This window comes from Oncorhynchus masou, chromosome 8, assembly GCF_036934945.1.
Source record: "Oncorhynchus masou masou isolate Uvic2021 chromosome 8, UVic_Omas_1.1, whole genome shotgun sequence".
NCBI lineage: Eukaryota > Metazoa > Chordata > Actinopteri > Salmoniformes > Salmonidae > Oncorhynchus > Oncorhynchus masou.
The window spans coordinates 28537906-28562764 of record NC_088219.1 but is presented as its reverse complement, the minus strand read 5'-3'; the positions used below and the strand labels follow the sequence as shown (position 1 = coordinate 28562764).

The 24859-nt window shown below is 41.2% G+C and overlaps 2 protein-coding genes across 5 annotated transcripts in view; both read right to left on the bottom strand.

Moving 5' to 3' along the window:
• LOC135544492 (atrial natriuretic peptide receptor 2-like) overlaps positions 1-16277 on the bottom strand; it is a 45045-nt gene extending 28768 nt beyond the window's left edge. For 2 of the 3 annotated variants that reach the window (XM_064972144.1, XM_064972146.1), the window contains exons 1-7: positions 15135-16276; positions 11101-11282; positions 8064-8177; positions 7624-7759; positions 7390-7484; positions 5510-5645; positions 764-848 (exon numbers count right to left, since the gene is read on the bottom strand). In XM_064972144.1, the coding sequence (XP_064828216.1) occupies positions 764-848; positions 5510-5645; positions 7390-7484; positions 7624-7759; positions 8064-8177; positions 11101-11282; positions 15135-15837 (1451 nt within the window). In that variant the 5' untranslated portion in view covers positions 15838-16276. Of the gene's footprint in view, positions 1-763; positions 849-5509; positions 5646-7389; positions 7485-7623; positions 7760-8063; positions 8178-11100; positions 11283-15134 lie in introns of all 3 variants that reach the window. The other variant, XM_064972145.1, reaches the window with a different exon arrangement.
• Positions 16278-16358: 81 nt separating this feature from the next.
• Positions 16359-24555, bottom strand: LOC135544493 (anaphase-promoting complex subunit 2-like). Of its 2 annotated transcripts, XM_064972148.1 has the most exons (15): positions 24293-24555; positions 23786-24044; positions 23362-23674; positions 21477-21609; positions 21021-21231; positions 20726-20845; positions 20448-20565; positions 20085-20263; positions 19785-19926; positions 19512-19587; positions 18983-19186; positions 18724-18856; positions 18359-18600; positions 17955-18216; positions 16359-17186 (listed from the first exon to the last, which is right to left on the bottom strand). In XM_064972148.1, the coding sequence occupies exons 1-14, from the start codon at positions 24368-24370 to the stop codon at positions 18004-18006; spliced, it is 2421 nt and encodes an 806-aa protein (XP_064828220.1). In that variant the 5' UTR covers positions 24371-24555; the 3' UTR covers positions 16359-17186; positions 17955-18003. The 2 variants fall into 2 exon arrangements, with proteins under 2 accessions (XP_064828220.1, XP_064828219.1); XM_064972147.1 differs by having other exon boundaries at positions 16359-18216.
• Positions 24556-24859: the final 304 nt, after the last annotated feature.

The following is a 24859-nucleotide window of genomic DNA, read 5'->3' as shown; positions in this document are numbered from 1 at the left end:
GTGTATTGACACACCATCCAAAGTGTAATTAATAACTTCACAATGCTCAAAAGTATAGTCAATGTCAGATTTTTATACCTTCTTTGCGAGGCATTAGAAAACCTCCCTGCTCTTTGTGGTACAATCTGTGTATGAAATTCCCTGCTCAACTGAGGGACTTTACAGATAATTGTATGTGTGGGGTACAGAGATGAGGTAGTCATTCAAAAATCATGTTAAAAACTATTACTGCACACAGCATCCATGCAACTTATTGTGAGTTGTTAAATATATTTTTACTCCTGAACTTAGTTAGGCTTGCCATAAAAAAGGGGTTGAATACTTATTGACTCAAGACATTTCAGCTTTTAATTTTTTTATAACAAAAAATATATAATTTTAAAAACACAATTCCACTTTGACATTATGGGGTATTTTGGCCAGTGGCAAAAACATTCTCAATGGAATCCATTATAAATTCAGGCTGTAACAACAAAATGTGGAAAAAGTGTGAATACTTTCTGAAGGCACTGTATTTAGGCCAGGTAGTGTAACGGAGTTTGCCTTGGCAACTGACATACTTCTGCACCATCAGCTGCTGAGCGGTTGCTCCTGGCAACAGTCATGTCAATTCCATGCTGGCACCTTTTGTGTTCCTTATAAATAAATATCTCACTCTCTATCGCTCCCTCTCTCTCCGTCTACCCCTCCATCCAAGATGAAAGATGTTTATTTCAACTACTCCGTCTTCAGAGCACAAGCCTGCGTAAACAAAACAACTCACCTGTAAATGAGGAAGCTGGAGATTCCAAAAATGATGAGGGCTAAGCCAGACCCAACAGCTACAATCCCCAGCACTGGAAGGTGAGCTGAAAATACAGCGAACCAAATTATGCTTTAAAAAACCACAATACATTCCTGAAATAAATATATTCTGTATTTGCACTTTCAGGCACAATATCCACCAGGAACATTTCAACAATCCTGAAATTCCTAAAAAATAACTGATTGTACTGCCACACTAGCCTAAATTAAACTCAAACTTGTGGCTTCTTGAAGATATATTCAACACACCACTTGTTACATCGTATTTTCAAATGTGCCTTTTTCAACCATTCTTCTTTAAGTGACCATCTGTGGGGCGTCATTCCAGTTCCCCTTCAGTCCAACTCGTGCTAATTGAGTCAGAAGGTCATTCCTAAACAAGGCAGGATCCTATTGGTCTCTTAACCTTGTTCACCAGGCATAATGTATAGCAACTAGATTCAGCTGTGGGCCGATTTTCTCTTGAGCGTATGGCCTGGGAGCAGGAACATAATTACTAATCATTTGTAGACTGCAAATTAACCGAAAGAAGCCCAAACAGATAAAATATTTGACTAAAACATAATAATTTCAAACCTTATACACAGTATGTGATCATATACAAATGTACATAATATATATACAAATGTACATAATATATATATATATATATATATATATATATATATATATATATATATATATATATATATATATAAATAAAATGCATGGGAATACTTTGGAACAGATTTCCAAAATGACTTGGAGCTGACTTGCTGGTGTTTTTAGTGTTATATATAAAAAATAATGTTTTATTTATTTTTATTCCACTTTTATTTAACCAGGTAGTCTAGTTGAGAACAAGTTCTCATTTACAACTGCGACCTGGCCAAGATGAAGCAAAGCAGTGCAACACAAACAACAACACATGGAATAAACAAGCATACAGGCAATAACACAATAGAAAAAAAGAAAGTCTATATATATATAGCGTGTGCAAATGGCGAGGTAAGGAGGCAAGGCAATAAATAGGCCATAGTAGCGAATTAATTACAATTTAGCAAATGAACACTGGAGTGATAGATGATGATGTGCAAGTAGAAATAAGAAGAGAGGGGCAAATAAAATCATGCCAGTTGGGGAACCATGCTGTATATCTTCATGCCGGTCTTCCTCCTGTGCCACTGGCAACAGACAGCCAGACTCGTACATCAGATCATTATTTGTGGATGGACTGATGAGAAGCAACACTCATTCGTTATCTATAGATACCATATCACTTCATTGCGGCGGCCTACCTAATTATTCTTTATTATCTAATACATGTACATTTATTCAAAAGAAGTGTTTCTCCTTACACAGTGTTCAAATGTTTCATCAATACATGCCTTCCATGAAAAACCATGTTGCGCATGAAATACAGTTGAAGTCGGAAGTTTACATACACCTCAGCCAAATACATTTAAAATCAGTTTTTCACAATTCCTGACATTTAGACCTAGTAAAAAGTCCCTGTCTTAGGTCAGTTAGGATCACCACTTCATTTTAAGAATGTGAAATGTCAGAATAATATCAGAGAGAATTATTTCTTTCAGCATTTATTTCTTTCATCACATTCCCAGTGGGTCAGAAGTTTACATACACTGAATTAGTATTTGGTAGCATTGCCTTTAAATTGGTTAAATTTGGTCAAACTTTTCGGGTAGCCTTCCACAAGCTTCCCACAATAAGTTGGGTGAATTTTGGCCCATTTCTCCTGACAGAGCTGGTGTAACTGAGTCAGGTTTGTAGGCCTCTTTGCTCGCACACGCTTTTTCAGTTGTGCCCACAAATATTCAAAAGGATTGAGGTCAGGGCTTTGTGATGGCCACTCCAATACCTTGACTTTGTTGTCCTTAAGCCATTTTGCCACAACTCTGGAAGTATGCTTGGGGTCATTGTCCATTTGCGACCAAGCTTTAACCTCCTGACCGATGTCTTGAGATGTTGCTTAAATATATCCACACAATTTTCCATCCTCATGATGCCCTCTATTTTGTGAAGTGCACCAGTCCCTCCTGCAGCAAAGCACCCCCACAACATGATGCTGCCACCCATGTTTCATGGTTGGGATGGCGTTCTTCGGCGTGCAAGCCTCCCCCTTTTTCCTCCAAAGATAACGATGGTCATTATGGCCAAACAGTTCTATTTTTGTTTCATCAGACCAGAGGACATTTCTCCATAAAGTACGATCTTTGTCCCCATGTGCAATTGCAAACTGAAGTCTGGCTTTTTTATGGCGGTTTTGGAGCAGTGGCTTCTTCCTCGCTGAGCGGCCTTTCATGTTATGTCGATATATGACTTGTCTTACTGTGGATATAGATACAGTGCTGTGAAAACGTATTTGCCCCCTTCCTGGTTTCTTATTTGTTTGTACATTTGTCCCACTTAAATGTTTCAGATCAAATTTTTTTTATATTACACAAATATAACCCAAGTAAACACAAAATGCAGTTTAAGTGATATTTTTATTTATTAAGGGAAAAAAGCTATCTGAACCTTCATGGCCCTATGTGACAAAGTAATTGCCCCCCCCCCCCCTTGTTAAATCATGAATGAATTTACTGTGGTTAAATCACATTTTTGGAAAGCTGAGTTCAATTTCACTATCACACCCAGGCCTGATTACTGCCAGACCTGTTGAATCAAGAAATCACTTAAATAGAACCTGTCGAACAAAGTGAAGTGATCCAAATAAATTCAGGAACAGATGAGAAACAAAGTAATTGACATCTATCAGTCTGCAAAGGGTTACAAAGCCATTTCTAAAGCTTTGGGACTCCAGCGAACCACGGTGAGAGCCATTATCCACAAATGGAGAAAATTTGGAACAGTGGTGAACCTTCCCAGGAGTGGCCGGCCTACCAAAATTACCCCAAGAGTGCAGCGATGACTCATCCAAGAGGTCACAAAAGAACCCACAACAACATCTAAAGAACAACAGGCCTCACTTGCCTCAGTTAAGGTCAGTGTTCATGACTCAACCATAAGAAAGGGCAAAAATGGTATCCATGGCAGAGTTCCAAGGCAAAAACCACTGCTGACCAAAAATAACATAAAGGCTCGTCTCACTTTTGTCAAAAAACATCTTGATGATCCCCAAAACTTTTGGGGAAATATTCTGTGGACTGACGAGACAAAAGTTGAACTTTTTGGAAGGTGTGCGTCTGTTAAATCTGGTGTAAAAGTAACACAGCATTTCAGAAAAAGAACATCATACCAACAGTCAAATATGGTGGTGGTGGTGTGATGGTCTGGGGCTGCTTTAGGACCTGGATGACTTGCTGTGACTGATGGAACCATGAATTCTGCTCTCTACCAAAAAATCCTGAAGGAGAATGTCCGGCCATCATTTCGTGACCTCAAGCTGAAGCGCACTTGGGTTCTGCAGAAGGGCAATGATCCAAAACACACCAGCAAGTCCACCTCTGAATGGTAAAAAAATAATAATTAAATGAAGGTTTTGGAGTGGCTTAGTCAAAGTCCGGACTTGAATCCGATTGAGATGCTGTGGCGTGACCTTAAAAAAGGCGGTTCATGCTCGAAAACCCTCCAACGTGGCTGAATTAAAACAATTCTGCAAAGAAGAGTGGGCCAAAATTCCTCCACAGCAATGTGAAAGCCTCATTGCCAGTTAACGCAAACGCTTGATTGCAGTTGTTGCTGCTGAGGGTGGCACAAGCAGTTATTAGGTTTAGGGGGCAATTACTTTTTCACATAGGGCCATGAAGGTTCAGATAGCTTTTCTCCCTTAATAAATAAAATCATCACTTAACTGCAATTTGAGTTTATCTTTGTGTAATATTTACATTTCTTTGATGAATTGAAACATTTAAGTGTGAGAAATGTATATAAAAAAATATATATATAAAAAAAAAAATCAGGAAGGGGACAAATACCTTTTCACAGAACTGTACTTTTGTACCAGTTTCCTCCAGCGTCTTCACAAGGTCCTTTGCTGCTGTTCTGGGATTGATTTGCACTTTTCGCACCAAAGTACATTCATCTCTAGGAGACAGAACGCGTCTCCTTCCTGAGCGGTATGACGGCTGCGTGGTCCCATGGTGTTTATACTTGCATACTATTGTTTGTACAGATGAACGTTGTACCTTCAGGCATTTGGAAATTGCTCCCAAGGATGAACCAGATTTTCTTTTCTGAGGTCTTGGCTGATTTTCCCATGATATCAAGCAAAGAGGCACTGAGTTTGAAGGTAGGCCTTGAAATACATTCACAGGTACACCTCCAATTGACTCAAATAAAGTAAATTACCCTATCAGAAGCTTCTAAAGCCATGACATAATTTTCTGGAATTTTCCAAGCTGTTTAAAGGCACAGTCAACTTAGTGTAAGTAAACTTCTGACCCACTGGAATTGTGATACAGTAAATTATAGGTTAAATAATCTGTTTGTAAACAATTGTTGGAAAAATTACCTGTGTCATGCACAAAGTAGATGTCCTAACCGACTTGCCAAAACTATAGTTTGTTAACAAGACATTTGTGGAGGGGTTGAAAAACGAGTTTTAATGACTCCAACCTAAGTATATGTAAACCTCCGACTTCAACTGTAGCATCAACAAAGACGGTACAACACTACAAATAATTATTCAAACTGCTGTAATACTATATAAGCACCTGACTTAACCATTAAATCACTTGTACAGGAGCCAGCCGACTTGACCTACCATCAATGCAGATGGGCTCATCAGAAGAGAAGACGCACGGTGGGTTATCCAGAGGTGGGCTCCCTTTGGGCCAATGAATCCTCTCCGTTGAGGACCAGATGATCTCTTTGTTAGTTCCATTGTAATGGGCCACAAGCTGCAAAACACCAAGAAAAAGTTTTTGCTTTGTTTACAAACTCGATTCCCAAATGATACATTCAGAGGGATGAATAAGAGGCATGTTACATAATCAAAAGGAGCCCTTTTTCTCCCACTTCCAATAAATATCACACCGCAGAGTATTATGAAAATGAGAGCCTGTTGAAATTTCACAGTAGCATTAAAGCTGCATATTAAAATAGCTGCTACTCTCCTTCAATGCCTTTAAGACATGAAAGCCCATCAGTGAAGAACGCAAAAGTTTGGCCTGAATGTTTTGGAGGCATGCCCATAATAAATAACCATATGAATATAAAATGTTAAACATTAAAATATACTCATGTATAAAGCAAGACAGGGTATCGTTGACTTACTGGTCCTTCTCAGACAAATTAGCCGTTTTGAAAAGGTTGTCTGAGAAACGGTGTTCTTTCATCTCAGGCGGCGGAGCTTTATTGTTTGATGATATGGCATTTTCCAGCCCTGTTAATAGCTTCCCTTGTTACAGAAGGGCATTGTGAAACATGACTCCAGTGTCTCTAACCAGCTGCTGGAGAATGTCAATATAGCCTGCCTCCCTTGTGGAGGGCCAGACAGGCATGTTGGGTTGGGTCCTCCCTGCTACTCAGTCTGTGAAGGAGAAGGGCAGCCCCACTGAGAGGGCCACAAGAACTATGCAGGTTGTAAAAGTTTGTTGAGGAGCAGGGGGGCCATTCAACTCAACCAGTCATCAATGGCTTCAATAGCTGCTGGTTTCAATAGAACCGTGTCTTTCGAATCAGTGATTTATTCACATCAAGGAGTTTTAGTTAGGTTAGTGGACTCTGATCAATTACCCAACTTATCAGAGAGTAATGACCCCAGAATATCTCCCAAACAGTAATAGCCTTTAGTCTTTGCATGATGTTGAACATTTGCTTTTAAATACATAGATGGCAAATTGGCAATGCACAAGCAAAGCATTGGGTTTTCAGCTCCCCAATTCAGTATGCGGAGAGTAGTTGAGGGAAATTCTTGTTACAGTAATTACAGAAAACTAACATCTGGAACGGATTAGATCGGTCCCCCGAAAGTACTGCTCTCACTCACTGTTGTTATTTATTGTCACCGAGTTTACTATTGAGATCCATTTTATAAATCATAAAGTGCACAAATTGATATTTTGACAACAGATATTTTTGTAGTTTAGAAATATACATTTCTATTGAAATGTTGGCTACAGCAATTGACAATAAATAAACAAGAGGCTTTAAAAGAATAGCTCGGCATCCATCTCCACTGTGGGATATTGTAAAAGCAGGAATTTGAAAATGAACACTGTTATTGAATGTTCACATAGGAAAGCACATTGATAATGCCAAGTGTTTACTTGGGGAACTTAAGGATTCTCTTGTAAGTCACACTCAAAACGAACCTGAAAGTCCCTTCGTCATAGTGAACGTACGGCCACTCATCAGAACATATTTGCATAAAGTATAAAATAATGGTGCACTGTCTACCACTATGGTAAATTAGCAACAAATTGTGTAATGATGATAAACGATTGGTCCTTTTTGGAATAGTAATAACTGTCATGACTTTAAAGTGACTGTAAAGTTAACTTGCCTGAAAAAAAAAGCCTGATAACAAAATAGCAAGTTGTGTCTTTTTGTGAGTGGCTTCTAAAATAGCAAAGCTTTAGATGTATTGCCTAGTTAAATAAAGGTCAAATAAATAGATCGACCTGCAGAAGTAACACTTACCCCATACTCTCCAGATTCCTGGTTTGTCATTGCCCAGAGGTTGAAATCAGTGTTCCTAGCATTGTTTTTGTCTGTGGTCACAAGTCCTGTAACCCCTTAAAACACAAAAAATCTTCACATTTAGACTTTTCATATCAGTCATAATGCAAAAATGGGTTTCCTACCCAACTGACACAAAAAGGATGATTGCAAAGTCAACTAAAAGCAGCACCATTATCAACTCATAATATTCACCCCAAAATCGCAGGTTTTGCATCCTCTGTGTGATGTTGATTCCATCGCTCTGGGAGCCCCCCTCCGCCAGCGTCTCCTCCAAGGCCTTAGCATACATCACAAAGCCATCATAGAAGCAGCCAGCGATGAAATCCATCTGAAAGGAATGGAGGTCTGTCCATTAGCCAGCAAGAGAGTAGTCTTCATAATCTTCATTCACAAATGCAGCTTTTGTTTACTATTTGCATGGAATTATATTTTGACCCTTATGTGCATGGCTCTACTCCCTTTCTATCTTGATTTAAATATCTGGTTGAGCCCAGTTAGATGCCAAAACGCCATTAATCTTCACAAAGAAGGAGTCAAGTGTTTAATGAATAAAACAAATCCATTAATTACCATATATAAATTATCTCTTTTATAGCAGTGGCTGAGATGTGGCAGGATTTCACACAACTTACCAGAGAGGGTTCTATGTTCACATCAAAGTCCTTCTGGGCTCTAATGTGGAGCTCATCTTGGAACTCTTTATACTCTGGATTATCAGGCTCCCTGTATGTTATTACCAACACAGACTGGAAGAAAGAGAGAGACAACATTGAGAAAGTGGAACATTACATTTATTATCATAAACATGTACCAACTATGACAGATTTATAATCATGGCATGGAGAAGGATTTCCTACTGGGTGGAAATGTAAATGATACAATTGTAATTCGAAATGCTTGGAAGTAGGATTAAAAATGAGCAGATGTATCCTGTTTTATAATCAGTCTAATGAACAGTCCCTCGTGAGTAAACGGCAACAACATTTATGGTGAAGAATGCACAATTAGCTGTGTCCAAATGCACTTAAACGCATGGACATGTCTTGAAGACTAGGGTGAAAACGTTAAAAACCAAACAAACAGCTGTGGTAACTATATATATTGCTTATGTTATATTTAATTTTCTATTTGCACGACTTGTTACAAATTGCTATTAGACCACAGTCGTGACGTTGTTTGATTAATTCTGTTTGGATGGAGGCATATTGATTGGATGGAAAAGCACCGCTTCGACCTAAGATTTAATATATGGTCATCATTTGAGTTTTGACTTGGACTTTGCCTTGTTATTACTGATATTAGCTAAATCTGGCTGAATGGTCAGATTCAGTAATGATATACAATTGACAAGTAACTTCCAAACGCAATCAACGTTCTATGAGCTGCATATTGCCATAAATCCTTTTACTGCTTGTAGTCAAATGAAGATGTTGTATAATCAGTAAAACAGGGCCAAAATCGTATGTTACAAGGTAGAAGTATATCACGAGCAGAGGCATCCATTTGAAGTAAGTATTAGGTCAACAAACTGCTTTATGAATAGCTTATCTATCTCCATCTAAGTGCCTTCATATTGTGTCTGTTATATCTAGCCTTTCTATTGTAACGCTTCAGAAAAAAATACTTGCAATAACCTGACAACAGCACACACTATTTCAGTCAAGTTAATAAGCTTAACTTGTCTTTATCAATCCAAAGCCATTTGTAGCACCTTTCATTAGGAGTTCTACGCCGGAATGTCTAATACTAAGAGACTACAGTAACTGCAGCGAAATCAGTGACATTTAACGACCAAATTGGAAGCGAAGCATCTGCCCCCCCACCCCCACTTACTTATTTCTCAACACATCAACATGCAGGACTAAGTGGCTTTTAGCTGAAAACACATGCTCTCCTTTATTAACTCCATCCAATCATTAGTCCTCCGAGCAGAGACAGATTCTTGCCTGCCGAGTCAGAACCGTTATGAAGTTCGTTATCATGTTGATCAGAGAAACGCGTTCATTTGACATAACTGTGATTAAAATAAAAGCTTTGTCCAACTGCACAATGCAATTCCCATTTGACTTTTGTGGGACAAAGCATTGTTATCATAGGCAAAGGTCAGTTATGATTTGATTGGATGACTAATGCAGTGAGAGGCTGGTTTAGGGAAAGTTTTGGGGTGAGGTTGAGAGGATGCCTTGTAGGCCTACTGTAGAAAGAGGGACATGGTTCTCGTTAGCATCCTCATTAGGTTATGAACAATGAACCATAATTGTCCCAAGCTGGTTGTCAATGGCTGGTGACAAACATGCCTGGAAAACATCTCTAACTCTGACGAACAAAAACATGCTTTGTAAACAAATACAAATATGCATAAGGTACAAACATCCTAAACGTTTTATTATAAGACTTTACAGCAGTGCTGAACGATTAGTGTTTTTTGAAGTTGGCTCCGTTTGGGTTAGATTATTAGAAAATAAACACGTTTTCAAACATTTTTTTAAACATTAAATGCATTATGAAATAATGACAATTGTTTGTTAGCTTTTTAATGGAAATTCCAAAGCAAAAACCTTGAAAATATTCCATTGTCTGCATCAGGTCCGCACATCAACAGAAAAAATAGGAAGTTACTATGAAATCAAAAAAAAACATTTTATTGTGTATATTAATGAATTTTTATTTGATTACTTTATTATTTTTTATTCCTTAGTCATCATCACATCTCTGCTCAGGCAGTAGCAGCCAGACAACGTGCTATGTGCTCCCCCATACTGTCTTTAGTCATCCTATTTAGTAAGGCTAACCTGCCTACGTATGCTGCAAAGCTCTCTGATGAAATAATTGTACTTCTTCAAAGTAAATAATGCATACTTTCACACACTCTCTCTAGCCCTCTTTTGGTTGTCTTGTGTACATTCCTTTCTCATGCGGTCTGTGTGTATCTAACCTAACATACCAGGTGTAAAAGTGTATCCATCTCGGTCAGAGCTGGAAAAAACAGGCACAATGGATTATGGTCATTGTAGTTAATTACCACGTTCTTGCTCTGAATTAGGTTGAATCTTCACTTAATGAAAACTAGAACTCCCTTCAGCCCAGTGCCCCACATAGTTATTGGCATGATTTCTCTCATGAATTATTTGATTTCTCTCTGAAGAAAAGGTGCATTGGGCTCATAAAAAAGAAAATTCACTAAATGGAATTCAAGTAATTGAAACGATGTCGCTAGTTCAAATTAAATGTTGGTTAATCGCTCAGCACTACTTTACAGTAATTCATACTCATCGGTAAACCTTCAATCAACTTGGTGAACTTTGTGTTCCCTTTGATACTGGTTCAGTTGGAACAGAGGGATGTGGAATGATACTGTTGATGGACAAGCTTGTGATGCACACACGAAGTAGAGGTTTTGAATTGAATTTCCTCAGTGAGAAACATCCATTTCACAGGCCAAATGGCAGTTTCAGACTAGTAAACTTGTCTGGTTCCAATGACCGGAGGGGAAAGGCATTGACAGTTCAACATCAAATTAGTGACAGAGTATTTGGACACAATTACTAAAAAAAAGGTTTCTGTGATAAATGAAATTAGCAAAACGTAATGAATGAAAGGGAACAAAGGCAGGAATATTTCTCTGTCTCCATGTCTCTATCTGTCCAACTCTCTGTCTGTGCAGTTTACCTTGAAGACCTTGATGGGATCAATCCAGAGGCTGTCGTTGTTCAGCCAGGGTTTGCGCTCTGTTAGGCTTTCCGCAAACACATCCAGATAGAAGATGGCGTAGTTCTCAGGGTCTGGGATCTCACTCTGGAAAAGCTTCATGATACTCAGAAATGTGTCTGGAGGCCCACAGATATACACAACTGTAGGGGAGACAAAAACACGACACAAAGGTTTCTTATCACTCTTTATAGGAATTATGTTAGCACTATTCAGTGAAATTGCTCCTCTTATCATTGTTAGACTTTATTTAGATATGAACCATAGATATGAAATCAATCCAAATCACTAACTTCTGGGAAATGCAGTTATGAGGAAGCATGTGTAGGTAGACCTACTGATGGTGCACATTCGTGCGTGCACTATTTAGGGGGAGTGTACATGTGTGTTTACAGGGTGTAAAGCTGTCTGTGCTGTTCGCCTGTCTACATTACACAATCCCATACTGTTTGCATTCCGTCTACTCCATGGACAGCATGTCTGTAGGCATTATTTCCATTCACTGCATGTCAGAGTGACTTCTGCCAGGTCTAAGACAGTCCTCCCAGTTAGCAGACATTTCCTAAAGTGTTAGACCAAAGTCGGCACAGAACACCGCTCAGACCTCAACTCTCATCTCTTCCAAAACAGCTCACAAGGAGCCATGCCAAGTAGTCCTGCTGTCTCCTGGACATCGTCCAAAACAAATGTACAAAAAGGCAAGGAAAAAGTCCTCCTGTGTTGTAGAAATCATAAGGATCTGCCTGGGCTTAAGTTAATACAAAGCACTTCAAATTGTTTGGTACATTTTATTTCACTTCGTGGCAGACAAAGATGGCAAACAACCAACCTCGTCTTAATTTAAAATTACTAGTACAAGGCTGCATTCTATCCCATGACTCACACAACATCTACATGCAGAGAATGATAATGCTGCACTATTCAACACATCCCTATACAATGAATACATTCAATTTCATTATTTTTTTCTATCCAGGTAAGACGCTTGAAAAAAGACCAATAAAACAGTCTCTACAAAATTGCATCTTTAGAATGTCGTCAACTTTTGTGTTTATCTTACTTGGTGTTTTATAAATATGACAGAGAGCATTAGACATACATATAACCTATGAGATCATGTTAGCATTATGGTATAACCATTATGGTATCATGTTAGAGGGACTTTAATAACTCTTGTAAGAGGACTTGTATACTGTACACCTTCATCGCATGTCTTTGTTCTCTTCCAGGAAGATAGTACACAACTTCCACAAACACATTTCCACCTATGAGGAAACTCACTTTGTGTTTATAGTGAGAGGTCTATACTTTACCTTCGCTCCATTATGTGGGCACCTGTGTTAGAACTCATGTAGCTTTTCAAGTCTGCAACAAAATATTCACATATGTACCTCCACAAAAGAGAAAACATAGCTTGATGTATTCTTCCTTTCAGACATGTGGCATTTCCTTTCTCTGTATGTATGTTGCTTTTAGTAGTCTGACAAGCATCAAGTGGTGAGCTTTTCCAGAGGCAACCTGGTGGGATTTTAAAACATATATAATTGGCTTCATATTAAGTCTAGGAGTTAAGGTTTGTCCATTTGAAGCAGGTAAATGTTTTTTTTTCCCATGAACAAAGGCCATTCCGTTTTCCAATAATTAGACCGGTTTCCCATCAGGACACAAAATAGGAAGGACTGTGTTGGAGTGCATCAATTTACATTTCACATCTGTACCTGACAACAAGAGGCTGAAAAAACCCCCAATTGAACTCAAAACTAGACATTATTGCCAAGCCGTTGACTAAAAAGGAGAGACCACACAGTTGAGGTAAAGGTTGACAGCCCAGGGGTTATCTGTTGGTGATCTCATCGGGATAAAAGTGAATGGAATGTCGAGCCAGAACCCCAAGCCTGGACAAGCCCAGACAAAACCATTCACTTCTGTGACCCCAAGCTCACCATGGGCGTGCCTATAATTCGGCTAAGGGGTTTGGCAGCTTTCAAAGTGCCTGTTCCTGATATAACATCAGTTTAGTACCCCCATATGCAGTGTTTTTAATCATCTTACTGCTGGAAAAAGGTTTTCAAGTGGATAAACACAGTCATTTACATGAGTCACTCATCGGCCACACAGTCCCATCTGTGCTATGTTGTTTAGTGCAGAGTCACTCTATAATGTTCTGATCTACTGATTTCTCAATCAGTACCCTGACAATAACTACAAATGAAAACAGTGTGCCAAGAGTAACATTTAGTGGTTAGAGTAATGTTTTAGGGTTATTGAGAACACTGGAGGTCAGTATCTACCCAGAAGATGTGAAAGAGTTCAGTGCCTTTACTTCTTCCAGAAGCACTTAAAAATCAACAGAGCATTAGATGTTTCCAACAAACAGAACATTTCTGGGCCAAAGTACAAATCAAATATCACTTGCCTGCTTCAGAACATTGAACATAGATTTTAGCAGCATTGATGTTTCTCTGTTGAACTTTCATCTACTGGTATTTTATCAATATGCTTATATTACAGTATAAGGCTCAGGTCCAAGGTGATTTATGCAACCATGTATAATTAACATCATTCATTCCAATTTTTAAGGATTCCCTGAGTTGCCAACAAATATTCATTGAAAATGTAAAAAGCTACCAATTCTTGAAATCATGTGTGAAATCGAGGTTCAAATAAACCCATATTGAAGCCACTCATTCATGTTGATAAGATAAACAACAAGGAAGATGTTGACGTGAGAGATGACTAACAGAAAGCAAACACACACAAATGACTGGTATCAAACAATTTAACCAATGTCAAGCTTTGATTTGCCAACACAATTGGTAATTTGCCATGTCCAACAATAAATCAGGGAACAGCACTGTCACTTTCATCTGGTCTCACTGTGACCCTCTCTACAGACATTTCTTAACCTAACAACAATATTTTGCTCTTTATCACAACATTGAAATAATGTAAATGTACTGTGATGTGTATAGGATATGGTTTTCTGAACTAATTAAAAGTTTGAATTATTTGACCATTAAAATTATACCGTTTTAATAAACATGTAATAATATATCCTACAGCAAGCATTACCATGTGTCAATATGATTTTCGACTAGGTAAATAATCTGAATATATTGAGCTAGCCTACTAATGGTCTAATTCTAAGCATTTCTTATAAATTGCTCTGAAATAAGCAAGACTGTACTGTGGACTCAGATGGCTTACTTTTAAATAAAATGAGCTGCAAATTAAAAAAAATATATATATATGATTGCGAATCAGCATTCCAAGATATTGTAAATGAACATGGGGCCATTGTAATTAATTAACGTCAACAATACATACATAATATTTACAACAATAATTCACATTTCAGGTTAAAATGGCTGTCTACTAAATTGGAATATATGTTGTAAATAAAATGCATGCAGGGACCCTTGAAAAAGAGAAGAAAGAACCCACGAGCACATCACAGAGAGAGACAGGCACACACGTATTTTTCTTCAAAAAAATACGCAGGTGGACAAGAGCAATAAACCAGTGGTCTGGTCACACACGGTGCATAAAAGTGTATTCTTTCTCGTCTACCTGTTATTTGAGATAAGAATGGCAAGAACAGGTTTAAAATCCAGTGTAGGCCCATGTCAAAACCAAGAACTCAAAACTGAATATTATTGTTGGCTAATATGCTTACCTATCACCAACACCAAGTTTACTAGGCTAGTTAAAGGCCCAACTAGTATCTCATTATTGTCGAGACAATGTTGCATGCATTTTGGAAATCTGATCAGATTCTTGGAGCTAGGCTATTATGGCAACATCCACATTTCCATATAGCACAGCTGGTCAAAAATATATATTTTTTGTTTTCATGACTTTAATATAGCCAATTTTGACATTGCAGCTGGCCTAGTTTAGGGGAAATTACTCAGTTCTGCCTCCAGGACCAGACTCGTAACAATACAAGTCAACCTGCTATTGCACATGTGTAAATAGCCAACTAATAGACTTACTTCTTCCGTGGTCTTTCATGAAAGTAATGATTTCTTTATAATAGCTTGGTGAGTCTTCATATGGAAAGGCACCAACTGTGACATTTTCATCCTTCAAATTTAGGTAAATTCCTTCAGAGAGGAAGTAGTGAGGTCGGTCATCTTTTTTCATATCGTGGAAAATCAGAATGGCACGAGAGGTCCAATTATAGTGCGCGTGAATAATGTTTGCAAAGTCTCCCAGTTTAGTGGTCGATGGTCCGGTGCGAACAATCGTATTGTACTCGTCCCCTTTATCAAACCCATATGCGGTTCCTCCCGCAGTTATCAATGGGAGTTTCCAATGGGATGCAAATCTTCCAACTGAGGCCACTGAATACACACACCCTGGTCCAAAGAAAGCATCTGGTTTATTATAAAGTTTGGTGTCCACGGCGATAATCTGTGCCTTATTTTCTGCGCAGACACCGGTTGAATCCTCCGTGCTGAAATTCAAGAGTTGAATAGAGTGGCCTTTGAGAAGTCCGTGCTTCTTCTGGAGATTCTCGTTCGCCATAAGAATTGCTGGGAAAACCCGAGGCAAAGCCCATGGATACTTGTGGTAATTATCGGGAAGCATCACCGCAACTGTGATATTATTTTCCATATTCATTCGACACCTGGATATGAGAGAATATGTGAATAACACAAATAAACAATATCCAAGTTCCGTTTTATATCCCATTGCTCAAATTTGAAGTTAAATAAATCCAAGAAAACGGACCTCGTGAGTTCACCTGGGAAGTGGTAAAACGCCGTACTGTCCTGAAACCGAACCATATAGTTCTCTATTGAAATGCAATTTCAGTCAAAATAACAAATGCTTAGGTAATCCATGTGTAATTTATCCTCTATAATTTTGTTCTAATTGTTCTCCGGCAGCGTGATTCCGAGAGTTGTTCACTTCGGTGCACTAATTGTTCTCCAGCAGCGTGATTCCGGGAGTTGTTCACTTCGGTGCAGTTTTCGGACTGATGTTCCTCAACTCCCCCCTCAAAGTGTGATAACATCCATCCATATGACTATAATCACTGCAACCTTCAATACACCCCCCACACGTGATATCACAGGTCCGAGAAAGACAGGGATGAGGCGCCCCCTGCCTGCTGTCACAGTTCTTCAATCTTGGTCCTGGAGACCCACATGGTGTGCAAGCTTTTGATCAGCCACAGCACTATCAGAACGGATTCAACTACCATTGAATCAGGTGTGAGTACTGGGGGTTGGAACAAAAACCTGCACACCATGTGGGTCTCTAGGACCAGGAAAATAGATAATCAGTTAAATATAAACTTGCTTGGACAATAATCTGAAAGACAATTTATCAGTTGTGTTGAAATCCATGAGAGGTGAATAAACCGAAATCCAAGCTTGTACACATGACAAACTCCGATGCCGAATTTGATATACACAAATCTAAGATTCCACAATGATCCACAAGAGGTCAGGAGTTCCTTACAGGACTTCATTTCAGCAAGCTCTACTCCATCAAATCAAATGTATTTATATAGCCCTTCTTACATCAGCTGATATCTCAAAGTGCTGTACAGAAACCCAGCCTAAAACCCCAAACAGCAAGCAATGCAGGTGTAGAAGCACGGTGGCTTGGAAAAACTCCCTAGAAAGGCCAAAACTTAGGAAGAAACCTAGAGAGGAATCAGGCTATGAGGGGTGGCCAGTCTTCTTCTGGCTGTGCCGGGTGGAGATTATAACAGAACATGGCCAAGATGTTCAAATGTTCATAAATGACCAGCATGGTCAAATAATAATAATCACAGTAGTTGTCGAGGGTGCAGCAAGTCAGCACCTCTGGAGTAAATGTCAGTTGGCTTTTCATAGCCGATCATTAAGAGTATCTCTACCGCTCCTGCTGTCTCTAGAGAGTTGAAAACAGCAGGTCTGGGACAGTTAGCATGTCCGGTGAACAGGTCAGGATTCCATAGCCACAGGCAGAACGGTTGAAACTGGAGCACTGGGGACAGCAAGGAGTCATCATGCCAGGTAGTCCTGAGGCATGGTCCTAGGGCTCAGGTCCTCCGAGAGAGAGAAAGAAAGAGAGAATTAGAGAGAGCATACTTAAATTCACACAGGACACCGGATAAGACAGGAGAAGTACTTCAGATATAACAAACTAACCTTAGCCCCCCGACACATAAACTACTGCAGCATAAATACTGGAGGATGAGACAGGAGGGGTCAGGAGACACTGTGGCCCCATCCGATGATACCCCCGGACAGGGCCAAACAGGAAGGATATAACCCCACCCACTTTGCCAAAGAAGAGCCCCCACACCACTAGAGGGATATCTTCAACCACCAACCTACCATCCTGAGACAAGGCCGAGTATAGCCCACAAAGATCTCCGCCACAGCACAACCCAAGGGGGGGCGCCAACCCAGACAGGCAGATCACAACAGTGACTCAACCCATTCAAGTGAGTTGAGTAATAATCAATGTTTTATTAGCTCAGGCAATTGTAATGTTATCATAAGGGAACCCCAAATGACAAAGTCCAAACACATGTCAATTCAATATGCTGAAAAACTGCGTATGATTCGGAGTCCCCAAAAGTCATGACAAGCAGTCCGAAACTAAGTCAAGCAACCTGGATGATCAACAATAAAGAGAGAATGATTGGTTCATGCTCATTATAGCCATTTGTATTTTAAGACATAGTAATCAGCACAATGCTTGGCGCTTTCAGTTGCCTTCCAAACTTATTCCTGAACAGGTTAATCTTGGAAATTGTTGTCTCTGGCTGCAATGCTGCATCATATACATTTAGAAAACAAATCAGATACCTCCGTTTTTCAGTTCTACCGCTTTCCTCCTCCTCATCTCCTCTCCCCATCAGTTGGTGGACTTTGGCAGTCTGTAGACACCTGCGGACACGATGAGCTGATGGTCTCGCACTTTCCTCTGCAGGAAGGCCTGCAGCTCATTCACGTCCATCTCTGTGACAACGGGTCCCGTGGCAACGAACATCCGGAGCATGGAGTGGATGCGCTCCAGGGTCATGGTCTCCAGGTTGGTCAGCATAGCCTGGATGTAGGCCCAGAACAACTGCACAAAGAGGAGAGAGAGCCTGTGCTGTTAGGGCTAGCGTGATTTGTATTTGACAGGAAATGTGTATTTATATTTTAATTACATGCCTTCGATGTGTGTGTGTTTGTGTGTGTGTCTACGTGTGTGTCTGCCTGCATACCTGTAATTTCTCTTCCCTCTGTTCTGAATGGGTGGTGGTATTGGAGTCTCCCTCCTCGTCGCTGTCGATCAGCATCTCCCCTCTCTCAGGTTTCTCCCGGGACGAGCCAGTCTCCAGGATAGAGTAGTGTCCCCCAGCCTCCTCCTTCAGGACCCCCTGCTGCTGCCACAGAGCCAGCTTCCTTCTCGCCACCTCCTGCGGCACCCCCAGGACCCCACTCAGCTCCTCCAGAGTCCACGAGCCTTCAGGAGAGAGATAGAGAGAGACAGATAGAGATGGCAAAAGTTAACCGAAGTTACACATACAATGTCTGTATGCAATGATAAGTTGCACAAAAGGCAGCCTGTGACGGCCGGAGTTCTGACTTTTGTCCTGGAAGTGCAGGATGATGGCAGCGTGGATGGGGGACACAGTCAGGTTAGTCAGAGTCCTGTCCTCCAGCTCCACATCTAGTGTCACTGAGCCCAGATGAGGCTTCCAGCTCAGTGTCCTCATCGCCTGGGAAACCATTTGAATTATGGAATTATTTGATATCAAAATGCAATTTCCCTATTCTCTGTTTATAAGGACTTGAGTAAAACAGACACAGACTGGCACCTATGCTACATCTTCATCATCAGGTACCTTGAGTTTCTCATAGCGGTGTGTGTAGGCCTCCATGGCCTGGGAGGCCAGGAGCGGGAGCTCCATCTTCTCCTCCTTCAGCGTGGGCCAGAACTCAGAGGACAGGATCATGGCAGTCAGGGCCATGGGGGGCTGCTCCTCCTCACCTAGCCTGGACTCCTCTTCACGGATGTTGGTGTTGATCCTCCGTGAGTCAGCCACGTCCTGAGAGAGAGAGAACAGAGAGAGAGAGAACACAGAGAGAGAGCGAGAGAGAGAGAGAGAGAGAGAGAGAGAGAGAGAGAGAGAGAGAGAGAGAGAGAGAGAGAGAGGAGAAAGGCTTTGTCCTAAAGTGTTTCAATGGTCTCTGTTCTTTGTCTTGGTTCGTTAATTTGTGTCTCCATGCCTTATCCTATGAAAAACACTGGTAGGTGAAAGGACTATATATTTTCAAAGATACTAGGAAGTCACTTTGAGAATCATGTTGTCTGTCATAGCACATTCTAACATAAATGGTAACTCAAGATTTCAAAGTCACGCCCTGCTTTACCTTCAGCATCACCTCGCAGTAGTGCATGTGGGACTCTCCGAATCGCAGCTTGAGTAACTCCACGTTACGTATCTCCCTGGAGACACATGAGAAAAGTTAATTACTATTAAAATATATATATATATTGATTTAATTTAACCAAAATGTCCACACATAAATACCAACACCAATATGCACATAATATTAAGAGTGACTGCAAAAAGTTGAGTAATGTACTGTATAGTGCTGAGATACAGATGCTGGTACTAGCTACTGTAAATTAGTGTTGTGTACCTGGCGGTATTGTAGTTGAACTGGTGGAGAAGTCTGTCTGCCAGGACAGTTCTGTACTCATCTATGAAGATCTCTTTACTGCCGTATATGCTGACCAGAAGACTGATGATGTCAGACGAACGCCGCTTGGAGCCCGTCTTGTCTAAAGGGTGAGAAAGAAAGATGAGTGTATTTAGTAAAAGAGACGTGACGGAGAGGTGAAACATGTCTAGTTCAATACAGCAGAAACAGGAAAAGGCAACGGACACAGTTTGTCTAGTCTAGTGTGATTAACTTTGTGGGTCCACTGAGGGTACTGACCTGTGACAGCATCCTTAGGGTCTGGGGTCCATTCCTCTGGGTCGCTGCCCTCGTCCTCACTGTCCTGGGTCTCCAGGGTCACAGGATCGGCACGGGACAGCTCATTGGCCAGGTCACTGCAGCCCTCTGCGTCCCCAGTAAGGCTGGCCACTATCTGACGTACCGTGTCCTCCCGCGTCCTGGCAACAAACCACAGACGTCAACAACAACACAATATGCTATGGGAGTCAAATCAGTAAGTAAAGAACAATCTTCTCTAACATTTTGCCTCACCAATAAAGGTTTGCTTTGTACATAAATACTCATGAGGGAATAAAATAATAGATAACTAAATAGAGATTACGATAATACACATGCACCCACCTGAGGTACTTGCGGATTGGTTGGCAGGCAACCTGCAGGATGACCATAGATGGGTCCAACTCCCGTAGGGCCTTTATGGCTGAGATGTATACAGTGATGATGTCAGAGGTATGGACTCCTAGAAGCAGAGAAGAATGTTGTTGAGAAGGGATTAACTAACACAAGTCTTATCAATCCAGCTTCTTCTGCAACTCTGTATTTACAAACAAAACTTAGTCTTCACATCAAAAAGCGCCAAACACCAATCACTGTTCCTAACCCATCATTGGTTCACTGACCTGGGTGAAGCAGACGGGTCTCAAAGGCTGTCTTAAGGGAGGTGAGGAGCTGCTGCCTCTGATTGGTTCTCTCTAGACAGAATTTGAGGTCCTCAATGGCAGGCTTTGACTCAGGGAAATCTGACAGGGACAGAATGTGAGGGCGGAAGAAATGACAAAACACTTTCTACCTTCTTTCCCCCTTATCAAATCTCTTTTCTATGCCATCGACACCAACAGGTGACAGCTTTATGTTCTTACTCTCTGTTTCATAGACCATCACCCTATCTCCTCTCTCTGTTCCCTAACCCCTCACCTCTAATGATGCTGAAGAGCTCCTCGATCCTCATGTTGACATAGATCCTGCAGAAGAACTGGTGCATGTGACACCTCCAGCGCTGCAGCACGGCGTTGGCTGGCTGGCCCACCTCCCCAGCCCTGCTGCCTGTGCTATTGGGCACCGTACCCAGTCCACCCTCTTCACTGGCAAACACTCTGCTCAACCAGCCTAACACCAGCTCTAGCCACTGGAGAGAGAGAGAACGACAGAGGGACTTGAGAGAGTGTTTGTAAGTAAGTGTAAAACCGATAAATGATCACATTTCTGAGATTTGGACTTGGTGTCGTGAATTGTTTCATAGACAAATCATGTTTGGTCAGCAACCTATTCTGTTAAATAATGCAAGCTAGAAAAGAATAACTTGTTGATAGGTCATGTCACATTATTATGTTAAGTGGTCCTCCCATAGACCGGCTCTCTAGTATACTGTACCTCCTGAAAGCTGAAGAGGAAAGAGCTCTCGTACTCCCCCCTGCAGTGCTGCTCCATCCGCTGCTCAATCAGTTTGTGTAAGATGGATGTCACTGCCTCTGAACTAACCCGCTCCAATAGCTGCAACCTGGACCTGAAAAGTGGGTAAAGACAGCTGCAGAGACACTACAAACACGGCTGGCACAGATGTAGACAATGGTTGTTCTAGCACAACGTACAGTGCCTTGCGAAAGTATTCGGCCCCCTTGAACTTTGCAACCTTTTGCCACATTTCAGGCTTCAAACATAAAGATATAAACCTGTATTTTTTTGTGAAGAATCAACAACAAGTGGGACACAATCATGATGTGGAACGACATTTATTGGTTATTTCAAACTTTTTTAACAAATCAAAAACTGAAAAATTGGGCGTGCAAAATTATTCAGCCCCTTTACTTTCAGTGCAGCAAACTCTCTCCAGAAGTTCAGTGAGGATCTCTGAATGATCCAATGTTGACCTAAATGACTAATGATGATAAATACAATCCACCTGTCTGTAATCAAGTCTCCGTATAAATGCACCTGCACTGTGATAGTCTCAGAGGTCCGTTAAAAGCGCAGAGAGCATCATGAAGAACAAGGAACACGCCAGGCAGGTCCGAGATACTGTTGTGAAGAAGTTTAAAGCCGGATTTGGATACAAAAAGATTTCCCAAGCTTTAAACATCCCAAGGAGCACTGTGCAAGAGATAATATTGAAATGGAAGGAGTATCAGACCACTGCAAATCTACCAAGACCTGGCCGTCCCTCTAAACTTTTAGCTCATACAAGGAGAAGACTGATCAGAGATGCAGCCAAGAGTCCCATGATCACTCTGGATGAACTGCAGAGATCTACAGCTGAGGTGGGAGACTCTGTCCATAGGACAACAATCAGTCGTATATTGCACAAATCTGGCCTTTATGGAAGAGTGGCAAGAAGAAAGCCATTTCTTAAAGATATCCATAAAAGTGTTGTTTAAAGTTTGCCACAAGCCACCTGGGAGACACACCAAACATGTGGAAGAAGGTGCTCTGGTCAGATGAAACCAAAATTGAACTTTTTGGCAACAATGCAAAACGTTATGTTTGGCGTAAAAGCAACACAGCTCATCAACCACAACACACCATCCCCACTGTCAAACATGGTGGTGGTAGCATCATGGTTTGGGCCTGCTTTTCTTCAGCAGGGACAGGGAAGATGGTTAAAATTGATGGGAAGATGGATGGAGCCAAATACAGGACCATTCTGGAAGAAAACCTGATGGAGTCTGCAAAAGACCTGAGACTGGGACGGAGATTTGTCTTCCAACAAGACAATGATCCAAAACATAAAGCAAAATATACAATGGAATGGTTCAAAAATAAACATATCCAGGTGTTAGAATGGCCAAATCAAAGTCCAGACCTGAATCCAATCGAGAATCTGTGGAAAGAACTGAAAACTGCTGTTCACAAATGCTCTCCATCCAACCTCACTGAGCTCGAGCTGTTTTGCAAGGAGGAATGGGAAATAAATTCAGTCTCTCGATGTGCAAAACTGATAGACATACCCCAAGCGACTTACAGCTGTAATCGCAGCAAAAGGTGGCGCTACAAAGTATTAACTTAAGGGGGCTGAATAATTTTGCACGCCCAATTTTTCAGTTTTTGATTTGTTAAAAAAGTTTGAAATATCCAATAAATGTCGTTCCACTTCATGATTGTGTCCCACTTGTTGTTGATTCTTCACAAAAAAATACAGTTTTATATCTTTATGTTTGAAGCCTGAAATGTGGCAAAAGGTCGCAAAGTTCAAGGGGGCCGAATACTTCGCAAGGCACTGTATAGAGCATACAGTGACATGGCCATGCCTCTATTCACTCACAGTATGTGGCTGAGCTCTTGCAGCTGCTCCAGGGCCTCCTGACACCAGCACTGCTGAGTGGGGACAGTGCAGCCCAGACAGACACCCCCATCAGGCCCCCTGCCCCCTTCCTCAGCCTCCCCCTTCTGGCTCATGTGCACAGAGAAGGTCCTGCTGTAGAACTCCAGTATTCTCATCTGGAGCACAGCCGAGGGGGAGAAGAGTAGAATGGCCCTGATGACGGAAAAGGCTCTCTCCCGGAGACCCCTGGCCCCAGGGCCACACAGACCACCCCGGCCCTCATCCTGCCAGGTACCCAGCCTCTCCAACCCTCCTGTGAAAAGGGACAGAGGGCAATTATTTTACGCATTTGACAGCATACTGTTCAGTCAAAATTCCAGTATTAAAGGGTGTAGTCAACTGTAACCTGAATGTTTGAACCCACCTAGGAAAGGTTCCAGTCTGTCCAAAAGGGTACGGAAGGCAATGAGTAGGATCCTGGTCCTATCCTTCTCCCCAAGTTCATTCTCTGGCTGTTTCAGTCCAGCCCAAAACTCAGGGGCCACTGCAGTGGTCAAACGCACCTGCAGGGTCTCCAGGAGCCATCCCTCCAGAAACTGACCCAGACCATTTGAGCACAACAGGCTAAGCCCCTTACAGAGAGATCCATCAGACATTGTGTCGTCATTGGACACTGGAGACACCTACATACAGAGGAAATTTATCATGTTCTTAAAAACAGACACGGACTATGGTTTGTAGGTACATAGATAGATAGATCAACACTAGCTATGTAATTGCCAATGTCATGTGAATGTGTTTAGCTAGCTACATTTCCAGCAATCAACCACAGTAGCGCAATTGATCTAATTTCATTCTCACATAAAAGGAAGGCAACCTATGTCAACAACACAAGGTACCTTGCGTAGGCAAGTTAGGTCCATCTACTCACCAGAGCTGCAGTTACAGTGTCCCAAGCAGAAGGTAGCCCCTGTGGTACTGAGAATAACCTCTCAGCGGAGTCCATCATCACCACGGTTGGACCAAATTACTCAGCGAGAACCATTCGATTGTGTATTGTCAAAGTTATCGTCTGTGTTATATCACTCATCCATATTAAGGTGTACCTAGTATGGCTCATAATACTAACATGTCTCTAATACTAATATGTCTCTGAAGTTATTGCGCTCTCGCACAAGCCTGTGGCGCATAATACTGACGTATGTGTGGTTGCGGAACTTATAAAAGTGTGGCGGAAGTGTAAGTGCCAGTTTGTTCGTTGGAGGGATTTTGAAGCTAAGGGGTGGGTGACGAGAAGGATTTTATTTCGATTGCCTCAGTCTTTGCAAATAATAGCCTATTTGTCAACTAGTTAAACCTAGCGCGAGAGAGAGTTAACTGTAGCAGTATTGGCTTCAAACTAGAGATAAGAAACCGAAGCATTCACGTGCTAGTTCGAAATAGGAGTCGTCCGACTTGCTAATTGGTTGTACTTATACACATGCGCGTTCATCCAATT